Here is a 25,183-nt window from a genome sequence, read left to right on the forward strand (position 1 = left end):
ACAGATAGCGGCTCTAGGTGCCCTTTATAACCAGGATGTGGCAGGCAACCCTTGGGTGGCACAGTTTGAGGGCCGCAGCCAGGTCTAGGCCAATAACCACCCAGAAAATACCGTCATGGGATCTAAACCTAGTGTTGTCTGCACTAACAGGGCCCCCATTCGAGCCCATCCAATCAGCACCCCTAAAAACCCTATCATTAAAAACTATACTTTTAGTGGCCCTAACATCCGCTCGCAGAGTGAGCGATATTCAGGCTCTGTCAGCAATACCCCCGTTCACTAAAATCCTGGACGATAGAGTCATATTAAAACCTGATCCAGCATACCTACCTAAGGTGTCGACACACTTCCATAGGTCCCAAGAAGTGGTCCTTCCTTCCTTCTGCCTAAACCCTAGGAATAGGGGAGAGGAGAAATTTCACACCCTGGATGTGAAGAGGTGTCTAGTTCAGTACCTAGAGGCCACCAAGGGATGTAGGAAGGAAGGGTCTCTCTTTGTGTGTTTCCAGGGACCTCGGAAGGGACTCGAGGCATCCAAGAGTACCCTAGCAAGGTGGATAAGGGATGCGATTGCCCTGGCGTATTCACCCTGTGGGAATACCATCCCGGAGGGTCTAAAAGCTCACTCTACAAGGGCAATGGCGACCTCATGGGCAGAAAGATCAGAGGTATCAATAGAGCAGATCTGTAAGGCGGCCACCTGGTCAACACCTTCTACCTTTTTTAGGCACTATCGCTTAGATCTGGCCTCTACATCTGACCTGACCTTCGGGAGAAGGGTCCTTCAGGCGGTGGTCCCTCCCTAAGCTACCAATCTCTGAAATTCTCTCCGTGGTGCTGTCATGGGTGAGAGAGAATAGCTTAGTTACTCACCGATAACGGTGTTTCTCGGAACCCATGACAGCACCCGCTTATTCCCCCCCTTCACGTGTGCGGTGAGCACGAGTTAATGTGTGTAAAGTGTTTTTGTTAGACATGGGGCTTCTCCATAATATGCAATATTATAATGTTATGTATATACTTTTGTTAACTAAGGCCTGTTTCACACTTCAGTTTTTTGTGTCAAAATCCGCCAAAAAGGCGGAAAGCGGATCCGTTGTTAACTGATGTGAACGGATGCCACCGGATCTGTTTTTTTGACTGATCCACCGATGAAGAATTTTAAAGGAACCGCTGCCCGGGAAGGGGAGAGTGAATTTTTTTCGTCCGCCAGAAAGGATTTCAGGGTTAAATTCCCGGATGACTTCCTTTCTCTGGGCATGCGCACTATAAAATGCGGATCCTGCAGCAAAAAAAACATTGCAGGGTCCGTCCATGCATGTCGGCGGACGCAAAAAATTTGGCGGCTCCGCAAAGAAACGGATCCAACGGATGGCCATCTGTCAAGATCCACCGGTAATGCAACTCAATGGGTAAAAAAACGGATCCGCCAAAAACAATGGCGGATCTGTTTTTTTTCAAAAAACCGCAGATCTTGACTGATGGTCAAAAACGGAAGTGTGAAACAGGCCTAACCGGGAGACCCTCTGATGCTCTGTAACTATCTGGGGCGGAGGAGAGGTGCCGCCTTTTTATCTGTAGGTTCCTGTCCTTGATAGGCAGACCCCCTCTCTCCGTGGTGCTGTCATGGGTTCCGAGAAACACCGTTATCGATGAGTAACTAAGCTGCTATTTCCATTTGCGCACTGTCCACACCATACTGTACCCAAAACCCCCATCTACAATAAGAGCCGATATAACCTTCAGCTCCATAGAAGGCTTACTTTCCCTGATCTCTTTGGTGGAGCAGTGATGGCAGCAGCATGGTGAGGACAGACGTGTAATGACCTATTCACTCCGCTGCACATCAGGGTGGGGAACTGATGAGCACTATTCTGCTCCTGTGTCAGCACTCATGTCTTAGAATGTATTTGCATCTGAAAGACACAAATACAATCAAATGCAGAGAGAAGTGAACTGGCCTTCTACCGGTTATCCAAGCGTCCCTCACGTTATGCAGGTCAGGCTTTGATAAATGGATTTTTGATACAGTGATTGGTCACTCGAGGTGGTCCGATCTTGATGCACTCCGTACAATTGAGAATCCAACTCTCACCAATCAGGCTATTTTATAATCTCATAAAAATTGTTTAGTCTTTTATGTTAGTTTGTCACTGCCTTGGGCCCTACACTGCTTTGGCCATGTTGTAAGGGATTATGCATAAATATCAGATGGGAAGGACTGGGATTCCAAATAGTGGAATTTATAATATATTTTCAGGTGACACACAATGTGAAAACTGTGTGAAAGTGGACAGTTGTCATGTCACTGCATAGTTTTGTTTAGCATTGGTTTCTATAGATGTGCATTTGCCTTGGGCTCTACTTTATGCTAGCGCTGTGGGCTTCCTCTTCAAGAAAGGCATGAGAAAAACATTTTTAAATGTATTTGTCATTGAAACATTAGGATCCAAGGTGTAACTTTTCTCCTTGCGTAGAGTGACATGTTAAGCATGCTGAGATGAGGAGACTTTTAAGCCGCAATGCTCCTCTGGGAAATATGCAAATTTTCTCTTCAGAGAGGAAGAGAGCTAGAACTCTAGTGCCACCTATAGAAAGTAGTAATCCACAAAGTCAATGTCGACCCTTTAACAAGCCTTGTCACGTGACTTAGGATAAAAGCCAAAACCAGAATCTCAATAGAAATATTAAAACCCATAAAATATCCAAGAGAAAGAGCTGACAATCTAAACATCATTTGGTAATTGAAGCACATGTTTAACATATGGTGTATTGAGGAAATTACATATAGCTAAGAAGTGATAAAACTACGATAATTAAAACTCCCTTTGAGGCTAGGACTGCCTGCTGTGACCTAATTGATTAAAACAGGATATCTATTGTGGGAAGAAGTCAGGAAGATTTGTAAATTTGAGAGGAAAGGAAGCAAATATCTAAAGCCTTTAAGAGGTAACTCTTCTCTTCAGCGGAAACTGGATGTTTGCAACTACTTTAGTCGGTTTGGTGCTGATGATCTGATTTGAATATTGGGGTTTGTGTCAATCCGATATTGATGGGATATACATTTTCAACAACCTAAGGATCAATAAGGGAAGAATATGCATTTTTTTATAACTGTGTAACATGCCAGTCAACCCCAAATTAATAGTGTCCAGATAGCTGACAACAGCCATGCCATGTTTTTTATATGAAAAGGTAAAATCTCGATAAAAAATATGACGGCACTATCAAATGCCTGTAATCGTCAGGAGTGAAGATAACGTGAATGTTGGGAATCTCATAATTTTCTGAAACTGAGGCCACGTCCCATGACCAGCTCTGTTATGAGTCATCAAGGGGAGGTGTGTGCGTGCAACTTAGCTGCTGATGAAAAGATGAGGCAAATTATGATCTCTGTTCAATGCCGAAAGATACATTGCCGCATAGGCATGATCCATGTTAACCAGATATTTTTCAATATGATTGCTTCCATCCACTAAGCTCTGAAGCCATTACAGTGACATCAGGTTTAGTTCTTTTCTTTTGTTTATCCTTTTATTTTATGTAATTGTATACCTTGTATTGTTTTGTCACTTTGGTAAAATATTTTGTATATTTTTTTTAAACACTGCCTATTGTTCTGGATTAAATATAAAATTTAATAGTTCTGTTCCTTTTGTTCTTTGACCCGCACCCTTGAAAGCCATACACTACCTGAAACTAGGCGTCCAATCGGCCTATAAACGATTGATGGTGGCAGTGTTATTGCAGAGCTGGCAGTGACCGTACTGGGGGTATAAACATATATTTCAAACTTTGCAATCTGAGGAGTATCTACCATACACTCATTGTTCATTCTCCAAAAACCGGCCTCTCAGTGGAAACAGCTTGCGGCCTCCTCTACTAGTTGTTTGTCATTTGCATAATTGTCCTGACAGTAGGGGGCAGCAGAGGGCTGTTTGCGACAAAATGGTAATAGCGTTGAAGGTTCATAATGACCCCCTTGGCTCTTATCTTTAGCAGTATTCAATTTACTATAGTATTACTGATAATAGCTCTAGAGACCATGCCATTCTAAAGGATCAGTCCTTGGACGACCCTTATTGCATGTGTCCTATTAGAATGGATTGTGGAATGGATGAGCCAAATCTCAAACTCCTTTGTTTTTCCACACTCCATCTCTGAATCCAACTCCTCATGGCTCAAGTGTAGTGTAATAATTTTCTGTAGTTGCCTGATACAGGACAGTAGTTAATCAGCAACAAAAGATATTTATTCGGACTCCCATGACAGCACCACGAGAGAGGGGATCCGCCCTATAGGAACAGGAAACCTACAGATACAAAAGGGCGGCACCTCTCCCACGCATCAGTTGGTTTCCTGTTCCTGAGGGGACGGGATCCTACAGAAGAATTGGATCCCAGGCCGGCCAGCCGACACCGGTAGCGAGGGGGTCTCCTACCTCGGCCTGGTTCGGATTTCCTGGAAGGCGCCATGGTGGCCCAGGATGGGTGTCACGGCGGTGGCGTGGACAGCAGGGAGCGGCGTCCGGAGGATGTCCGTCTCCGGAATTAAGCCGCCGCCGGTAAGTATACCCCCCCCCCGGGGATTCCCGGCTCCGGCGGCGCAGATAGGTTGGCAGCGCTGTGCAGGGGGCTGCGACCGGGCGCTGCTCCGGAGCTCCCGGGCGTCCCGCGGGGCTTCCGGCGTTTCCGGGGTAGTGGTGACGTCAGGGGGCGGGCGGAGGAGGCGCTTCCGGGTCAGCGCGCCACTGCGCATGCGCGGCGATTCCAAGATGGCGGCGCCCATCGGAAACACCGATGGCGCGGGGTCGGGCGCCAGCTGGGGTAGGGAGCTCCGTTAAGGGGGGGAGGGGCGCGGCATGGATACTGCTGACCGGAGGAGGGGTATTTAGGCGGGACCCGGGCAGGGTTCCTTGCCTTGGCCACATTACTACGTGCAGCAGTGGTAATGGAAAGCGATCGAGAGCAGCAGCAGCAGCAAGGGCAGCAGCGGCAAACATCACTGCCGCCCCTGGATGACCTTCGGCAGGTCAAACAGAAAAAGAAAGGGTCCCGTGACAGTAATGCGGGACGAAGTGACCAGTCCACTCGTAAGAGCTCCTCCAGGCAGACAGGAGCATCGACCGAAAGAAATCCCCCTCGTTCTCCGGTACTTGATTGTGGCACTGGTAAGTGATCTTCGTGATAGTTCACTCAGTGACGGGACCCCCCTTCTGTGTTTTTCTTTTTCTAGGGAAAAAAAGCTACAAGTAAAAATAAGCATAGGGAATGCGCACTCTGTGCATGCCCATTACCGGACGCGTGCCTCAAAAGATTGTGCCCCCCCTGTATTCAGCAGACGGTGGCAGAAGAGTCGCCTGCAGTAGCGGCGAGTTTGAGAGACATTGTCAGGGTAGAAATGAGGGACACCCTAAAGTCCTTGTCTCAGCCGCAAAGTCTAAGGGGCGAGGTCCCGGCGGAGTCTGATTCCTCGGTAGAGTGGAGAAAAAGCAGAGACTCCCAGGCTTCATCTCCCTCGTCCTCCTCAGGAGAAGAGGACTCGGGGCGATTTTGTCTGCCTCTTGACCGGGTAGACAAGCTGGTCAAAGCAGTCAGAGGGACAATGGAGGCAGAGGAGCCTAAGCCCCATTTATCCATGCAGGATGTCATGTTCGGTGGGCTGGAACAGAGGAAGCGGAGAGTCTTTCCGTTAAATCAAAAGATACAGGATCTGATCCACAGAGAGTGGAAAAAACCGGACAAAAGAGGGTCGCTACCACCAGCCCTCAAAAGGAGATACCCCTTCGACGATCCGGCAGTAAGTTCTTGGGACAGAGCCCCCAAATTAGACGCTGCCATTGCGAAGGCATCAAAAAAATCCTCGCTCCCCTTTGAGGACATGGGATCCCTTAAAGATCCCTTAGACAGGAAAGCTGATACTTTCCTGAAAAACACCTGGGAGATGGCGGCCGGGTCCTTAAGACCAGCAGTGGCTTCAACGTGCACGGCCAGGTCCATGATGGTCTGGTTGGACCAGTTGGAGTCACAACTAAAACAGGGTACATCAAGACAGACAATTCTTGGGGCCCTACCGACCATCCAAGAGGGAGCAGCCTTCCTGGCAGATGCCTCAGCGGATGCAGTGAGAATGGCCGCCAGAGCAGCAGGTCTCTCTAACGCAGCTCGCAGAGCCCTGTGGCTAAAGTGCTGGCAGGGAGACATCCAGTCCAGAGCAAAGCTCTGTGCGATTCCATGTGAGGGCGAATATTTGTTTGGAACTGTCCTAGACGAGCTGCTTGAAAAGGCGGGGGACGACAAGAAAAGGTTCCCAAACCTTTCATCAGCGTCCTACCGTCGCCCATTTGGTAGAAGGAGATTTGGCCAGGGGAGAAGGCGCAACTCTTCGCCTGTTAGAGATCGACCCAGATGGGAAGACAGAAGGAGACGAGGTACGGGCTATATGTTTACACGCTCGTCGAGAGATCAAAAGAAACCAAATCAATGACTAGCGGTTCCCGTAGGGGGTAGACTGTCATCCTTCTTCCCGGCATGGTCACAGATTACGAATAGTGACTGGGCGCGTAAGGTAATATCCACCGGGCTTAGGTTGGAATTTACCCAGATCCCGCGGGACACCTTTAAACTGACCCCCTTAAGATCTTCTCATCTCGAACAAGCGGCTTTAGAAGCGGAAGTCTTGAGCCTATGTCAGAAAAATGTTCTGGTAGAGGTTCCAGAGGCTGAAAGAGGAAGAGGGTTTTACTCTCCCCTGTTTCTAATCCAGAAACCTGATAACACATTCAGAACGATTATAAACCTTCGTTCCCTTAACGAGTTTTTGATTAATCATAAATTCAAAATGGAGTCCATTAATACAACAATAAAAATATTGTTTAAAGGTTGTTTTATGGCAGTCATAGATTTGAAAGACGCGTACTATCATGTACCTATCCATACAGACTTCCAGCAGTTCCTGAGGGTGGCAGTTTCAGTAGAGGGCACAGTACGTCATTTTCAGTATAGAGCCCTTCCCTTTGGTCTCTCAGCAGCACCCAGGGTTTTTACAAAGTTAGTGGCCGAAGTTATGGCTCACTTACGAGAGGTTGACGTCTTAATCATTCCATATTTAGACTATTTCTTGATTGTAGGAAAATCGGTGGGTCATTGTAAATCCCAGATAGAAAAAGCTAGATCCAGGTTAGAAAACCTGGGATGGATTTTAAACTACGAGAAATCCCGACTCCAGCCCTTAAAAATACAGAAATTTTTAGGGTTGATACTAAATTCAGACACTCAGCGGTGCCTGCTACCACTAGATAAATTACAAAAGATACAGGAGCAGGTTCTTCGGGCAATGGATAATCCATCTATGACCCTCAGTCAGGCCATGTCCCTGTTAGGTTCTCTAACTTCATGCATCCCAGCAGTAAGGTGGGCACAGTTCCATACCAGAACCCTTCAAAACGACGTCTTGATTAATAGCAGGGCCCTTGGAGGCTCCTTACAAGGTCGGATGTGTCTAAGCCCCTCAACTGTTACATCACTGAGATGGTGGCTTGAGAGCGAGAACCTAGCGTCAGGGGTGCCCTGGATAACACAGATAACCCGTATTATAACCACAGACGCAAGTTCCTTCGGTTGGGGAGCCCATATGGGGGACATAGTGGTACAGGGCCAGTGGGATTCTAATTCTGAAATCTCATCCAACCAGAGAGAACTATTGGCGATAGAGCGGGCAGTCAAGAAACTCATTATCTACCTGCAGGGCCATCATGTGAGGATACACTCGGACAACCAGGTAGTGGTAGCATATGTCAACCATCAAGGTGGAACCCGCTCCAGCGCTCTGATGCAGATAACAGAACGGCTCCTCCAGATAGCAGAGAGAAATTGTCTATCTTTGACCGCGCTCCACATCAGCGGAAAGGACAATGTAAGAGCAGACTTTTTAAGCCGCAAGGCTCTAAGACAAGGAGAATGGGCTTTGAACAAAGATATTTACCGCCAGATTGTCCGCAGATGGGGCCAGCCAGAGGTAGACCTCTTTGCCACCAGAAAAAACAGAAAAGAAAGATTGTTCTGCTCTCTGAACCCCAGGGAAAATCCCCTGGCAGTGGATGCCCTACTGATAAGATGGGACTTTTCTCTGGCATACGCCTTCCCACCATTGAATCTTCTTCCTCTGGTAGTCAGGAAGATCAGAGAGGATCAGGCAAGAGTCATACTGATTGCCCCCTTTTGGCCCAGGAGGACCTGGTTCGCGTGGTTGAGGACCATGTCGGTAGGCGATCCCTGGGTACTGCCGAACCTTCCGGATCTCCTCTACCAGGGGCCAGTCAGCCACCCACAAGTAGCGGGACTTCATTTGACGGCGTGGTATTTGAAAGGTCACTATTTAAAAAATAGAGGGTTCTCCAAGAACTTAATTGACACCCTCCTAAGAAGCAGAAAATTAACCACTACTAATATTTATGCTAGGACCTGGAAACGCTTCCTGTCCACCTTTCACTTTGACATCAGAGATGGAATTCCCACGAAACATATTCTGGAATTTCTCCAGAAAGGTTTCGAATTGGGTCCCTCCACAAGTACGCTAAAAGTACAAGTTTCAGCCTTAGGGGCCCTGTTTGCAGCTGATATTGCAAAAGATTACTGGGTAGCAAGGTTCATCAGAGCAGCGGCCAGATCGAGACCTATACACAAAGACAGATGCGTACCGTGGGACTTAAACTTAGTCCTTACAGCCATGACAGAAAGTCCGTTTGAACCTTTAGATTCCGCCTCACTAAAGATTATATCTCTTAAGACAGCATTCCTGGTAGCAATAACATCCGCGCGTAGGGTGAGCGATATACAGGCACTTTCCAGATTGCCTCCTTACACAGAGTTCTTACAGGATAGAGTAATCCTAAGGCCAGATCCAGCATACCTTCCCAAGGTAGCAACACAATTCCACAGGACACAGGAGATAGTTCTGCCTTCCTTCCTCCCTAACCCAACCAACCCTAAAGAGCAGAAACTCCATGCGTTAGATATTAGAAGATGCTTACTGACATATTTAGCAGCCACGGATCCTTGGAAGAAGGAGAACGCATTATTCCTATCCTTCCAAGGTTCCAGGAAAGGATACAGAGTATCAAAACGCACATTAGCAAGGTGGATTAGGGAGGCTATCTCTCTTGCCTACACAGCAGGTGGCGGTCCGGCTCCACAGAACCTGAGGGCACATTCCACTCGGGCCATGGCATCATCCTGGGCGGAGAGATCTGGAGTATCAATTGATCAAATATGTAAGGCGGCCACCTGGTCATCTCCTTCCACCTTTTTTAACCACTATCGGTTAGACATGGGTGCCTCCTCAGACCTCACCTTCGGGCTAAGGGTGCTGCAGGCTGTAGTCCCTCCCTAAGTTAGTTTACATCTCTGTAATTCTCTCGTGGTGCTGTCATGGGAGTCCGAATAAAGTATTAAGTTACGTACCGGTAACTGTATTTTTCGGAGGCCCATGACAGCACCCTTAGTTCCCTCCCTTGTTCACATATAGGGGTGCACTCCTTAGAAGATTGTTCATAGAATCACCTTATGTGGGAGATGGTATGAAATAATTCTGTTAAATAGGGTAGATAGGTTGTATATATCATATGTTGTGTACTAACCATGGTAGCCTCTCAAGCTCTGTAATCCAACTGATGCGTGGGAGAGGTGCCGCCCTTTTGTATCTGTAGGTTTCCTGTTCCTATAGGGCGGATCCCCTCTCTCGTGGTGCTGTCATGGGCCTCCGAAAAATACCGTTACCGGTACGTAACTTAATACTTTAATGCATGCTTTTACAATATTATTTAGTATTTAATAATTTAATTGGAATTGGAGCCAGTACGTTTGTTCACACTTTGAATTGCCCCAAACTAAGAACTCTTGGCGATGTTTATGCAAATCGTTCTGAGCATGGACTGGCCACACATCTCCCGACCCAAACATGACCGCTTCATGTATTTCTATGAAGCTATCTAGCTCAGGTCAAGATATCCGTGGCCAGTATGTGCATTGCAGTCATAGGTCCATGGTGATCTGCATGAGCCCTAATTCTTACCCCACAGTCCAGGTTCTAGAGCATATGAGTTAATAGGAGTAACCTTTCAAACTTTTATGACCATGGATCACCACTAGAAACCTCTTTTTTTTTTTTTCTTTCTATTTTTTTTTTAAAGGACTTTTCACCTTAGTATTACATAGGTGCCCATTAGTTTCAGTGGGCTTTATGTAATGGGCCATTTACCCTGCCAAATTTGTCTATCACTTGATGTTTCTTTTTAACTTGAACTTATGAAGTGGAAGATGAACTTACTCATAACAGCCTTCACATTAGATTTGCAAAAACAAGAAAAGGATTTGGCCCACACCTACCACACCCATGAAAAAGGAGATCATCAACTGTGGTTAGATTTTTTTTTATATGTATCTTTAACTAGAAAACCTTAATGTGGTTCTGCTTGAAGGTGTGTCCGTTTGTTCAGCATCGTTGCAAAGCAGAGTAACGTCTTGATAATTCATGTAGCACTTTTACTTCCTTACTTGGGCTGTAAGTGAGTAGTAATGCAGAACGGTAACACACCTCAGTTTTGTGGGTTTGTTTTTTTTTTTTTTTGTACTGACTTTACTCTGTGTGTTGGATCCGAATGTCATCCTTTTTCGGTCCGTATGCTTTTACATTTGTGTATCATCAGTTTTGCTGGTATGAAAAAAAAATTAAGGAAGTCTCCAAACATTTTCCTAGCAATCAGTAAAAAAAAAAAAAAAGGCACTAGGATTCAACTTGGTTGGTATCCATGTGCTCCCCATTTTTTTTTTTTTTTTTTACCAAACAATACACTAGAAAGGGCCAGTTTGCTCACATATTGGACCAATATAGGACAGGTCTCCATTTATTTTTCATGAGGACTATGTCGGCAAAAAAACCCCAAAAAATCTTTTAACCAAAGCTTTACAGAAAGAGTCGGTGTGCTGTCTGTATAAAACAAAAAAGTGACAGCAAGCGTATGTGAAAAACTGATATGTGAATACACCTTAATGCAATTAGAGCAGCTCTCAACCTCAGAATAAATGCATAATGCAAACTTCAAACTCCCTACGTTTTTTTTATTTATTTTTTTAGTTTTTCTGGTTCAGTTCCGCTGATCTTCAGTTCTTTTGGCATGGCTGCCAGCATGTATGTTCTGGAAGCCTGAGGCATTCCTTACTATTCTGAGATGGATCAGTCAAGGGTTGGGCGTATCTCAAACTATCTTTCTGTCTACACTAGAGTCATTTTAAGGCTTCATTCACTTATGCAGGGGGACATCATGATATAAATCTGTTGGACCCCAATATAGTCAATCAAATGAAATATTCTTAAAAGTGTTTTTTTTTTTTTTAGGTAGAACAAAGTGTATAAGACCTTTCCCAGTTGGAAGCAGTATATCTGCACCTTGTATTCTAGAAAGTATTGGTAATAATAGGTATAGCTATGATTTTGTAACATTCTCATAAATAAATTATCAGAACTATATCAAGTAAGTCATTATATTATTCTGGACATTTTGACACATTTGACTTGTCATTTATTTTTTTTCCTCTTGTCATATTCAGGTGACAAAGCCCAGTAGTTACAACAAAAAATCCCACTTTGAAATAGAAGAGGATGATGTAGACAAAATGGAGATAAGGTAGAGGTGTCCCATCATCTAACTCTAATTATCAAATGTATGAATGTGCTCTGTAAATGAAATAAGTCCCAAAGGGTTTTTGTTTTGTTAATTTTGTCCGCACCCTTCCAGGTAAAGGTTTGCTGGGTTTGGAAAGTGACAATGAAAACTTTGAGCCAGTAACATTCTCAGCAGTCCTCTCTCTCCTTATGCCACATCTTAAAGACTTTGTTGAAGACCTTCCCACGTTTTCCTTGGCTTCTTTATTGTAGTGCTGTTGCGTCAAGTTGTTTTCTTTTAGACATAAGCAATAATGCGTGATCATGTTCCAGACATTCTAATTCATGTCATTTATCTGCATATCATAATAAACCTCAGCACTTTATTGTTTTACAACATTCATAGAGCATAGAAAGGCTTGGAAACTACTGTCATTAAGTCACTGAACCTTGATATCGTGTCTTCCCCTCTGTCTATGACTGATCTGGCAGCTGAGGAAATCCATCTGCGAGAGATGATGTCAAAGACTGGAAACTAGCCAGGGTTCAGCCTGAGACTTCTTAGTCACAGAATTTGTATGCACTGCTAGTAGATGAAGCGGCAGCTTTGTTCATTGTTCGTATGGTCCTATTTACTGTATGCACATTAGATTCTATTCTATAGGATCAAATTTTGCATTCTCGGTTTGTTTTTGGTCTAATATTTAGTATTACACTATTTTCTTATAACCTGTGTTATTCTCTGCAGAGTTGACCTATGGAATGCTAGTAATCTAAAGTTTGGAGACGAGTTTCTTGGAGAACGTAAGATTCCACTGAAGGTCCTACGACAATCCAGCTGCTACGATGCATGGTATATAGTTTATAGCTTCAGTTAGTTAATTTGTGTTAAGATTTTTTTGACCATTCCAAAAGGTCTGATTCGTCTTCTTTTGCGGAGTTTACACCCATGTGGGTCTTCTGGCAACGCTTACATATTAGATCATCAGTGGATGGTGCTGAAAATGACAGGTTCCATCATTTTGAAATGATAGATTTTAATGCACTAAAATCATGGTAAATGAAGTATGTAGTGTTTGGCTTTTTCATTACACATTTAAAAGGTCTTCTAGTTTGTTTGTTAAAGCCGTATTCCTATCGCTGAAAATTTCACCTATCCATTGGATAGGTGACAAATTGTTACATCGGAATGCACCTTGCCGCTGGGATCCCCTCGATCTCTAACATGGTAGAGTCACACTTTCCATTTCCCTATGTCTTTCCTGGTTGCAAGACTGCAGCTAGAAGTTGAATACCATATTTTTCGAATTATAAGATGCTCCGGATTATAAGACGCACCCAGATTCTGAGGAGTGAAATCGGAATCGGCGCTGAGATCTCATCTCCTGAGATCTTGGTGCCGAGATCTCCATCTGCGCATGCGCCGCCCCGGCGGACAATTTCCCAGCGTCCACCGCCGCATAGGAAACCATGGAACTACAGGGGGCTCTGGCCTTTCACAAAATGTCAGCAGAGCCACCACAGCGCCGGAGACACCCACAGCACCGCCGGACACCCCCTGATCCCAGCCTGCGGCCTGCAGCAACGGTACCGGGTAGGTATATCCGCATTATAAGAAGCATCCCCATTTTCCCCCAAAATTTTTGGGGAAAAAGTGCGTCTTACAATCCGAAAAATATGGTATATAAATACACCACGCCTACAGCTTCAAGATTGAATGTGTCTAAGAACTTTTGTGAGACTTTTAATATTTTTCTAAATTATACTAGGTAATAGTGCATTCATCTGGAAAATGGTGCTCATGGGAGGACTGTTAAAATGCCCTGTTGCCAGGTTCTCTTTCCATGTGAAATATTTGGAGTCATTTGTAGGATCACACTACGATTAAAAAATGCGATGGTCACATTTAACCATAACAATACCATCCATGCATAGCAGACAATAATAGTTTTTCATGTGATGGAATAAAAGGTGAATGGAGATAGTGTGCAATGCTTATTTGATAGTGTATAGTCATGTCTGGATCTGTTTGTGTAAAGCAGCACACAATACACCCAGGTGATGATTCTCTCTATCCATTCCAATAAACCTTTCCAGTAGTTATGTGCCTTCCCTCCTGGGCATGCTTAGTATATCCAATATCTCAATATTTCATTGACTCGCATGTTCATGCTTGTGCATTCACTACCGCAGTCCTAGAGGACACATTAGTGTGAGACGCCAACATTCCTGTTTCTGGGAGAAGGACACTCTATAATACTGTGAATAAACCTCTTTATTGGGGTGAAGCAGTTTCCAAAATCTAAACCAACTAGTGAATAATGTCTGCTGCAGAGTCTGCAGATTATGTCATTGTCACTTGGTCAGAGATTGTCATTGGGTGTAGCCTTTGTTCCATCATGATGTCTTAAATTGGTAATGGTAATATGATTGACATAATGGAACTACAATATAAAGCATGAATTTTCATATAGTGCATGTTCTTTTTGTTGGGCTAGAAGGTTTTTACTGCATCAGTAACTCATGGTTTATGCCATTCATTAAGTTAGTAGTACAAACAAGATAGTTGCTATTGGATATTTAACCTTGACACCACCATAAATCTGCTTGACTGACCATGCATGGTCATTTCAATGAGGGCACCTTATGTTCTTAGAGCGCAAAGGATCATACCTAGTGAAATTCAACATACATGAGCCTTATTTTTCTTAGGATCTGCAGTCATGGAGTCACCCTTAAACGTATAACATAGTCAGGAGAGCCACCGACTTTATATGATTAACCAGTCAAAAGTTTGGACACACCTGCTCATACAATGGTTTTGTCTTGTGCTTATTGGTAGGTTAACATCATAGATTTAGAATTAAGGCAGGAAAACCATAAAGGGACACGTATGAAAATGAGGAGCAAAAAGCTTTTGGGAAAAAAAAAATCTGGATGCGTTAAATCTTTGATTCCTCAAAGTACCCCCTTTTTCCACACCCATGACAATCTCTCAAACGGCTTTATCAGTCTGTCACCCACAATGGCTTAAAATGAACATTAAAAACCATCAATCGTAATAATGAAACTGGTTCTCATGAGTAGAGTTGAGCCAATTTATTCAGGTTCCCTCTTATTCGGCAAACTATAGCGCTTACCGAATAAGCTTCATAGGGAACCCAGCTTCCTGCATCACGCCGCAGCTGCATGTGTCGCGGCTGTGTCCCAGTCACAACACATGCATGGAGAGCCGGTTTGCTGCTGCGGCATCGATCAGCCATCGCGCTCCAGGTATCCTGGTTCCCTCTGCAGCTTATTCGGTAAGAGCTATAGCTTGCCGAATAAGAGTGAACTGAACAAATTTGCTCAACTCTACTCATGAGGACTACCCAAGGAAAGAAAGACCAAGAATTGTCATAAATGATGCACAGCGATAAAGTAGTAAAAACTGACCAGAAGAAACTGAGAAGCAGGCCTTTATAGGTGAATTTCTGCAAGGAAGCTGCCACTGAGGACCACAAACAAGAATTTGTGTTGCTTGGCCCAAGCAAATCTTTAAGACTAGACATTATATCAGTTGGTATCTGTACTGTGTTCTGAGGAGTCAAAATTTTAGATTTTTGGTACCAACCGCTATGTCTTTCTGAGACCCAGAAATGGTGAGCATGTGTGATGCCTACTGTGAAAGTTGGCAGCGAAGGTATGATGCTATTGCTACAGTCAATTTATTCCAAATTCAAGACACACTTATCCAGCATGGTTGTTGTGCAACAAGCTATCCCATCTCATCTCACTCACACTTAGTAAAATCACCATTTGTGTTGCAACAGGACAGTGACCTAAAATGCACCTCCAGGCTACCTAAGGGCTATATGATGTGACCAAGAGTGAGTGGGATGCAGTGCTTTGTCAGATGATACAGCCTTTAACATCACCCTTATCTAAACGTAATTGAGATGGATGGGATGAGTTGAATTGCACCATGAAGGCAAAGCGGCCAACAACTGCTCGGCAGCTCTGGGAATTCCTTCATGATTATTGAAAATCCATTCCTTGTGGCTACTTCATGAAGCTTCTTTAGAGAATGCCAAGTGTGTGTAAAGCTACCATTAGGGTAAAAGAGGGGTACCTGGAGGAATCTAAGATTTAACATATATTTTGAGGGGTTTTTAAACATGTATTTCTTTCCTCCTTCTACCCACTTGTGCTCCATCTTGGTTTGGCTGCCTTCAGTTTGAATCTCCAATGGTTATTATTGAAATATGCCAAGAAAAACCATTGCATAAGCAAGTGTGTCCAAACTTTTGATTTTATGTGTATGTCCATTTTTACTGAATGATGAGGGTTTGACTTCTGAGATTGCTGCTGATCACTGGGAGGGAAAGGGTTGCATTGCCCTGTGGAGCATTAAGCCCCATACAGATTTTTACTCAGTATAAGACCTAGTCCTGCTATTGTAACACCGCCCCATTCTCTTTAATATGGCCGTGCTACAGTTCTCTGTCCAAGGGACCGTTACCCTGCAATGATTACTAATGTTGGCATACCAAGTGAGATGCCATCATTTGCAGGACTCAAATATTGTAATGTATGCATTTTAATGTGTGTGTGCAATTTATATAATCTCTTGGAAAAGTAATAGCTGATTTTCTTTATGCCAGGTACTTGCTTCAGCCCAGGGATAATGGTAAATCAGGCAAGCCTGAGGATCTCGGCTCACTAAGGCTCAATGTAGTTTACACTGAAGATCACGTCTTTTCCAGCGAGTACTACAATGACCTCAGAGACCACTTATTAAAATCTGGAGATGTTGAGGTCAGTTAAAGGAAGTGTATTTCGTTCTAGTCTATTTAATAAGATATATATGCATGTAATCACAAGCTCCATTCTCCAATCCAGTGTTGTATAAACAGTACAGCAAGGTGTGCTTGCTTTATGACTGCTGAAATGAATGGGAGCAATGTCATAATTATTACTGCTTCTGTAAAATGTGTTCCCCCTCAGCGCCATGGATTGATGGGGATATGTAGTGTTATTTGGGAACCGATCAGGAATTTTAGGATGACCAAAAAAAATTGCATCAAACCATGACTACATATGGATTTTCTTTTAGGAAGAATGTTAGTGCCCTGAGAGAGGTTTAATTCCAGGCACTGGTCCTGATTATTCCTATCCTAGCTCCTTCACCATGTACTTTACTGACACCTGTGTAGCCCTTAAAACATCGAAGTAGCAGCACTGAATAGTTGTCAATCAAGTTCATGGGGGTAGAGCTATTTGGGTAATAAAGGGAAGGATAAGTTCACTAGCCGGGAATCGAGCAACCCACTGTGAATCTCCATCTTCATTTATTTAAATGAAAAATTAGATTTCAGACAGATGTGTAGAACTTTTATGGTCAGAAATCTATGTATGAACTCTTAAGGCCCCGTCACACTAAGCGATCTCGGTAGCGAGATCGCTGCTGAGTCACAACTTGCCCCCCTGCCGGTATCGCTGATCGCTGGAAGAAATCTCTGGACATTTCTTTGGTCGCTGGTCTCCTGCTGGCCACCACGCATCGCTGTGTGTGACAGGCGGGAGACCAGCAATCAGGTGTAAAAAATAATAAAAAAAAATAAAAAATATAGTTATTCTCACCTTCCGACGTCCCGTTCAGCCATCCTGCCTCTCTCCACGCTCCGGTCCCAGTGATCCTTTGCACGAATGACCGCGAGACTTTGTTATCCCTCGAGACCGTGACATCTCGTGGTCATTCTCGCAAAGGATCACTGGGACCGGAGCGTGGAGAGAGGCAGGATGGCTGAACGGGACGTCGGAAGGTGAGAATAACTATATTTTTTATTTTGATTCTATTTTTTACCTAACACAGCAATGTGTTTAGTTTGGTGACCCCCTTAAGGTGGACACATGCCTTGACTAGTGAAGCCTAAAGCAATTCCTCAAGATCACCCCCCCATACCCATGCACGCTTGACTGAGCATGTTCTCAGTAGGCAGATGGGAATAGGTCACTGCTAGAACATCTCTGGATTCTTATCTCCTGTGAGAGAGAACAAAGGACCAGCCAAGTTGAAATCCAAGTCTGAACCTGAGTCTGAGTTGGAAAACCTCCATACCCATTAGATGTTCGTATAATGTCATCTGCTTCAGTTGGCGGTCATATTAATGCATATAGCCCTATCTTGACCTTCAGCAGTACCACTTGGACCTCTAAAACAAAATAAGAAAAATCTGATTTGAATAAAATGTTGTATTCTAATGGTACTTTCCAGTTAAGCAAAATAATAAAGATTTTAAGAGAATTTGTACCTCATTATGGACATAAATCAACCAAGTTTTCAGGGATTGTAGTTGGCAAAAGCAGTGTATCAATTCTATAAAAGATTTTACCACAAATTTTATGAAGTCAGGTGTAACAGATATTTCCTCCTGAAGGTAAAAGTGGTGGGTGTTGCTGCTCCTTCTGCAACCCCTAGTTTGAAAAATAGTGCTTGTGGTTTTCTGATTGAAACTTGTGGTGAGCAGAAAAACTAATGTGTTCACATTTTAATTTGACACACCCAGGCCTTCCTTCCTTGGCAAAAAAGGAAACCCTGAACTATTAGACCTTGTGACTTTTTTTTTTTTTTTTTAACCGAACATTTTTTTCATAAGCGGTTCTCTACACTGTCCATGAAATTATACAAACTAAAGATTGATAAAAAGAAATGCAGTGCTCAATAGGTCTTATCCAAGTGAAAAACTTTCACAGTGCTACTGGGGATCTCACCGAGGGCACGTCCGTTCAGCCCGGCAGGCAACGCAGCCTCAGTGACCGGAGGTAACCTCGATGACCTCACTGATGCTGCACTCGCAGCAGTTCAGTCACCAGTGGTTCTCAGCCTGGACGGTCGTATCTTGGCACCGTTCAGGTTGAAAACTGTTTTTTCTCCCAGACATGGATTAAGGCGTGGGACAGAATGACTGAGAGGTGAGGGATATTTTTGTTTTTTTAATTTTTGCTTTTCTACAGGAGAACAAGGGCTTCGGTGAGTTACGGGTTAGGTGATTATAACTGTTTGTTATTTTTAAATAAAAAAGTAAAAGTGTGATTTTGTTTTATTTCTAATAAAGGGCTTTATTCTGGCTGTGTCTTTATTTACCATATAACTATAGGATTATTAATGGATAGGTATCTCATAGACTCCTCTCCATTACTAAGCCGTGGGCTTGATGTCACCTTTGTATTGTCCGTGTTCGGTATCTGTGCACGAACAGTAGGTGTTCAGTACATGGATTAAGTCCGTGGGACAGAATAACTGTTACCGAACCCGAACAGTATCACTGAGCTCCTGGTGAAGTCCGTGTTCGGTATCTGTGCCCAAACAGTAGGTGTTCAGTACGGACGACGAATGTTACTGTTCGGGTTCGCCCATCTCTACTGCGCATGTCCGGACATGTATCTTGGATATGTTTTGGTAAATGGCTAAAATGACAAAACTTGTGTTACTGTCCAAATATTTCCCTAACCTAACTGTAGTATCTACTGCCAGATTATAGGGATTGCCTTCTAATGATGGACATGGAGATGATTTAATGGAATGCTCTATATAAAGGACAAACACCGACCCTATGACTTTGGATTATGGTTTCAGAAATAACTGAATTAACTATAACTAAATCACTGACACTCTATGGCTGTCAGTAATATGCTTAGTAAGCAGACATTTAATCAAATCTGCATTTTCAGTTTCCAGTCTCCTCCTCTCCTGTTACTTGATTTTTTTTTATCTTTGTGGTTGGGAAAAATCTGAATAAGCTATTGTATACATGTTTCCATGAGTGATTTATGTCCCAGACAGAGTTGTGAGACTTTGCGTATGAGACCTGCAACAACATTCGATGAGAGGTCATTTTCACATTGGAGGTAATGACAAGCTTGGGAAGCTGACAGTCCATTGATATGAGGCCAGGTGACTTGATTGTCCCAGCCTGGATTCTCTAAACGTCTTTGAGTGTTCAGTGATGGTCAATGAAGCAGCTTTGTATTTCTTCAGTTGGAGCCATGATGTTGTGGCTTCTGTAATGCAGAGTCTCTCTGAACACAGGCAGATCCTCCTTTTTATAGGTCACAACTTTCCATTTGGGCATTCCACCACAGGCTTGGGGAAGGTGGTAAGAGGCCATCCCTCACTGCTTAAGTGTTCAAGCAACATGCATAGATTGTCCTTCATATTTCAGAGCACCAATGGGTCGACATATTAACAAACATTCAAACATTGTGCCTTTGTTTCCTAAAGATGGTAGAACAATGCTAGGACTGCAATACAAGGACAGATACAATAGCTAATCAGCAGTCAGTCAACAAATGGCAGCCATTGAATGTTAATTCATTGACAATAAGGGTCAGCAGTCATTCTCACATGAACTCTAGCTCATGTCCCTGGGCCTACTGAAATGTCTGGATAATTCATATTAAATGCGATGTCGCCCCAATAGGTTATGCAGAATCTTGTCTCAGAAAACGATATATCAGTCTAGTAAACTCTCCCAACAATATAACATGGTGCCTATGGATTGCACTGCATTTTCAAGGAGACAGGTTCATTTTAAACAAATACGCTTCTTTCCCTACTTATCGGCCACTTTTCTCCCTGCGCTGACCAGTCGCTCTCAAAAACTACTTAAATCGGTCTACAAATCTGTCTGTAGAAGGTACAACTGCTAAAAATTAATAAGTCACACAATAGCTAGTAATACTGTTAGTCCTGATATATGCTCATGATGGCTTATTCTGAAAAGTCACCTGAAACTGGTAATAGATCATGTTGGTACAATTGGTCACGCAGAGTGTAGCCTCTTATGTTGTGTTAAGATTGTTAATGACCTGGTTGGCAAACCATTTTGCATAGGACTTTCTTCTCTTCTCTTTTCCATTAAATATAAATAGGGATATCAGACCTTTGGAGTATTGGAGGTTTTGGCATCATGGGGTTCTTTGCCCATAGCTGCCTCATGACAGGTGTCTGACACACAAATAGTAGTGCGTCATTGAACTAAAAATAAAGTGAACCATTATTTCATCTGAAATTTGACAGAAAAATGCTGCTGATTGCTGTCAGAATATTGTGTTTCTCTGAATGGGTTACATGATGTTAATAGCAAAAATATTAGGTTGCCATCTACTGGTAGATCTTCGAGCCGTAACTGGTAGGTTGCCAACCTGTTGTGTTGCTATCTTCTACACAGAAATGGTAAAACTACCCACTCGACTGTCACGATCTTTGACCATTTTCAGGCTCATTGGCTAATAATGCCGTTGATCACTGATCTGCACTTTATCAAAGAGCAAGGCAAAAGACATCACATCCATGTGTGAAAAGGTTACTCAAAGACGTGTGGCTACTGCCTGTGGGGGCACTGGAGTATCTGATAAGGGCATGCAAAAAAATTATTAGTTTCCTTTGCAGAGCACATGTACCTGTCCCTGGTAGACCACCTTAAGCTGTGTTCACATGTCCATTTAGAATTTTCGTGTAGAATAGACACATGTAATAGATAACCAAGATTAGCCTCATGTGCATTCCTGTTTCAAACGGAAGCTGAGGGGCCCTACTGCTCTATTTGGAGTCCATCTGGTTTACATTTCTTTATTTTTAGATCCGAAAAAAAAATTTCTGCGTGCAGCATTTTTTCTTATGCTCCCAAAAGAATGGACAGCAAGCGGAAACCAGGCGTACCCCATATAAATTAATGGGACCCCTTTGCTTACGTTTGAACAACAGTGCACAAGATGCAAATTCTATTTATCTCTTACCTTTATGTAAGCTAATCCAAACAAAAAAAAAAGAAAATGGACATGTGAGCACAGCCTTAAGGTTACTTCATACATAACGAGATCGCTGAAACATCACATTTTTTTTGTGACGCAACAGCGACCTCGCCTGCAATCTCGCTACGTGCAACATATAGCGGCGACCGGCCCCCCGCTGCGATATCGCTGATCGTGCTTGAATGTCCTAGGCCATTTTTTGATCGTTGGTGTCCCGCTGGCCAGCATGCATCGCCGTGTTTGACGCCATAACAATGACGAGCGACCTTGTTGACTCAGACCTCGATAGGCGTGCTTCATCAGAATAGCTGCTGTGTGACAAGCAGGGCTGTGGAGTCGGAGTCGTGGAGTCGGAGTCTGAGTCGGTGCTCATTTTGGTGGAGTTGGAGTCGGTATAAAATGGACCGACTCCGACTCCTAAAATATATAATAAATTGGGTACAGTAATTCAATGCAGGATGTGCTGAATATTTTTTCATAGGAGTTTAGGAAAGTTATGAAATGTCCTATAAATGGCTGTTATATTCCTGATCTAAGGCTACATTCACACACAGCGTTTTTCCTGTGTTTTTTGAGGATACGTTTTTCAGCTGCAAAAGTTGATCATCTTTTTAAAAAACTGCATCACCTGAAAGGTTTTTGAGCTCATAGATAATGTTCTCAATAGCAAAAGCAGATTAGAAATCTGCTCTATCTATCCATTTATCCATATCTGTCTATCCATATCGTATCTGTACCAAAAAGAATGAAAACCGGGTAGTACACCAATATATATTCTGTTCTATCTAAATATCTTGATTATTGGATCATAAAAATGATTAAATGTCTGAGGTTCACATTGTACTACAATAAATTTTTCACTTAAATATAAGCAAAGTGTGGGAGTCGGAGTTGGAGTCGGAGTCGGTGTAAGGGAAATTGAGGAGTCTGAGTCGGAGTCGGAGTAGCAGGTTTGGCTTACCGACTCCACAGCCCTGGTGACAAGGTCCCAACGACCGCCGAGGTCGTTATACGGATCGCCGTATCGTTGCTACGTCGTCGAGTAGATCTGCCTGTTTGATAGCTCACTAGCGACCATGTAGCGACGCACCAGTGATCCTTACCAGGTCGTATCGTTGTTGGGATTGCTGGAGCGTCGCTATGTGTAACGGGACCCTTACTCTCCATGAAGATGTCCTACGCTACTGTAAACTGAAACAGATAGACATCAAGGCCACTGGTTAGTAATGGAGAGGCGTCTATCAGGCACCACCCCCATTACTAACCCATTAAGTTAAAAGAGAAGAGAAAACACCAAAAAAAATCTTTATTTAAAAAAAAAAAAAAAAAAAAAAAACTCTTCAGCAATTCTCCTCTTTCATTTATTAAAAAAAAAAAAATAATCCCCAGTGTCTGCCGTAATCCATAATATGGATGTCCCAGGACAATCCCAGTCATCTTTATCCTGTCTATGGAGCCCTGTTCAGAGAACGCAGCTCCATAGACTGGAGCAGCAGCCACTGCCGGTTCTGCATCAGGCAGGAGCCTGAGAATTTCCATGCTTGCCATTAAACGGGAGTGTACTATGACGTCTCATTCTGAGAACTTTTTCAGAACGAGACTCCATAGGATTCGATGGACGTTGTGGGACATTTCACTATTTGATTACCGTTGGAACTTCCTGGATTTATTTTTAATTCATAAATGGGTAAACGAGGGAGTGGGGGAGTTTTTTTTTTTTTTTTTTTTTTCCTCCTTCAAGTAAAGTATTTTTCCCTGCGTGGTTTTTTTTTTTTTTTTTTTTAAACTATTCACTTACCTTAGTAATTGGGGTGTCTGATAGGCGTCACCCCATTATTAACCTCTGGGCTTGATGTCAGCGGACATTACAGAGCTGACATTAACCCTAAAATATTACTCTGCTTGCCAATGCACCAGGGCAATCTGGAAGAGCCGGACAAAGTGCCAGAATTGGCGCATCCAATGGATGCGTCTTTTCTAGGGTGGCTGCGGGCTGATATTTTTTGGCTGGGGAGTGCCAAATATCCATGGTCCTTCCCAGCCTGAGAATACCAGCCCTTAGCGGTCTACTTTACCTTGGCTGGTTATCAAAGATGAGGGGGACCCCACACGATTTTTTTTTAAATTATTTATTTAAATACTTAAGAAAAAAAAAATATTGTGGGCTGAGGATATAAGGAGATAAGATTATCTCAGCACAGGAACATTTTAGTATTTTAAGATATATTGATTAAAATGAACTTTATACATGTGACAACCCCTTTAAACTCTATTTATCTGCAGTTGACTGGTTCCCTTTGTAATAATGTAAAGCCCCTAGTAAATGTAGTTTGTAAAGATAAGGCTAGGATCACATTTGCGGATGGCCGAGCTGCGGAGGTCTGTGGACTTCCTCCTTGAAGCTCCACCCACTGCCACACCTCCGTCAAGCTCTGCATACTTCCGCATGCGGCCTGCGTACCCCATCTTTAACATTGTGTACGCAGGTCGTGCGGATGTATGCAGATGCTTCTGCATGCGTCGTTTTGACGATGCGACGATCGCATCAAATTCCAACAAGATGCGTTCGACGCGGGTCGCAACATCATCAAAATGACGCAGGCGGAGGCATCCGCATGACCTGCGTACCCAATGTTAAAGATGGGGTACGCAGGCCGCATGCAGAAGTATGCGGAAGTAGGCAGAGCTTGATGGAGGTTTGTCAGTGGGCGGAGCTTCACGGAGGAAGTCCGCAGACCTCCGCAGCTCAGCCATCCGCAAATGTGAGCCTAGCCTAAGATACTGTGCTTGTCAGTGTATTTACCAGTGGCTCCCTTTAGCTCCCATTCTGCCAATGATTCCTAAGCAGATCAGACATTTTTTTCCTCACTTCAATCTTTGTTGATGCTTCTCACACTTTGTATATACTAATGCGGCAATAGACTGCTCCATGTTATAAACGTGGCAGTCCAGGATACACTATTTTTAGCACTATTTTCCTGCATTTGAATGGTCTGCCGTGACTGTCATCAGCTTTTTCTTCACGCCATGTGAAAATTGTAACTGGTCTCCAATGTTTTCAGCCTGTTTCGGCATCTGCTGCACACGTGTTGGGTGAAGTCTGCAGAGAAAAACAGGAAGCTGCGATACCTCTGGTCCGTCTTTTTTTACATTATGGCAAGATTGTGCCTTTCATCAGCGCCATTGCTAACGCTGAAGTGAACAGAACACAGTAAGTGGCAATTTTATCATTGATAAGGCCTAATTATTAAAGGGTTATGCCGTATTCATGATTGTTCGGAGTCCAAGCTGTGGGGACCACTTGAGATCAGGACTTAGGAACCACGAGAGTGGGACTCTGAAGCCCCATCCCAAATGGAGCGGAGGTACCCACATTCGGCCTCCGGTCTATTCATTGTCAATGTGACTGCCAGAGGCAATGGACAGAAGAGAATTTGCACATTCTCATCTCCTCTTCCTTTAAGAACAGGGTTATAGAGCCCTATTTTTGGGGTCCCAAAACTCTGATTGGCTATTCCACCAGTGATCAGCAAGTTAATCCCGATCTTATATATAAGGGGCAACCTGTTATTTTGGAATTCACCCTTTGTCTGTGTGTTTTTGCATGGGGGGTTAACTTTGGTAATCAAATACAAATTTTAAATTTTCAAGTTGTTAAAATCTGTTGAACAGTCAGTAAATTCTAGTAAACATGTACCAACCTGAGCCTTGGCGCATGTCTTCATTG

The 25,183-nt window shown here is 43.5% G+C and overlaps 1 protein-coding gene across 1 annotated transcript in view; it reads left to right on the forward strand.

Annotated features, from left to right (window-relative positions):
• Nucleotides 1-25,183, forward strand: part of RASA3 (RAS p21 protein activator 3) — a 285,794-nt gene that overhangs the window by 202,967 nt on the left and 57,644 nt on the right. The window contains exons 8-11 of the mRNA XM_073590520.1: nucleotides 11,607-11,683; nucleotides 12,410-12,514; nucleotides 16,305-16,458; nucleotides 24,519-24,667. Of these exons, the coding sequence (XP_073446621.1) occupies nucleotides 11,607-11,683; nucleotides 12,410-12,514; nucleotides 16,305-16,458; nucleotides 24,519-24,667 (485 nt within the window). The remainder of the gene's footprint in view (nucleotides 1-11,606; nucleotides 11,684-12,409; nucleotides 12,515-16,304; nucleotides 16,459-24,518; nucleotides 24,668-25,183) is intronic.

The sequence above is a fragment of the Dendrobates tinctorius genome, unplaced genomic scaffold (genome assembly GCF_039654945.1).
Source record: "Dendrobates tinctorius isolate UK_male_01 unplaced genomic scaffold, ASM3965494v1 ptg000117l, whole genome shotgun sequence".
Classification (NCBI taxonomy): domain Eukaryota; kingdom Metazoa; phylum Chordata; class Amphibia; order Anura; family Dendrobatidae; genus Dendrobates; species Dendrobates tinctorius.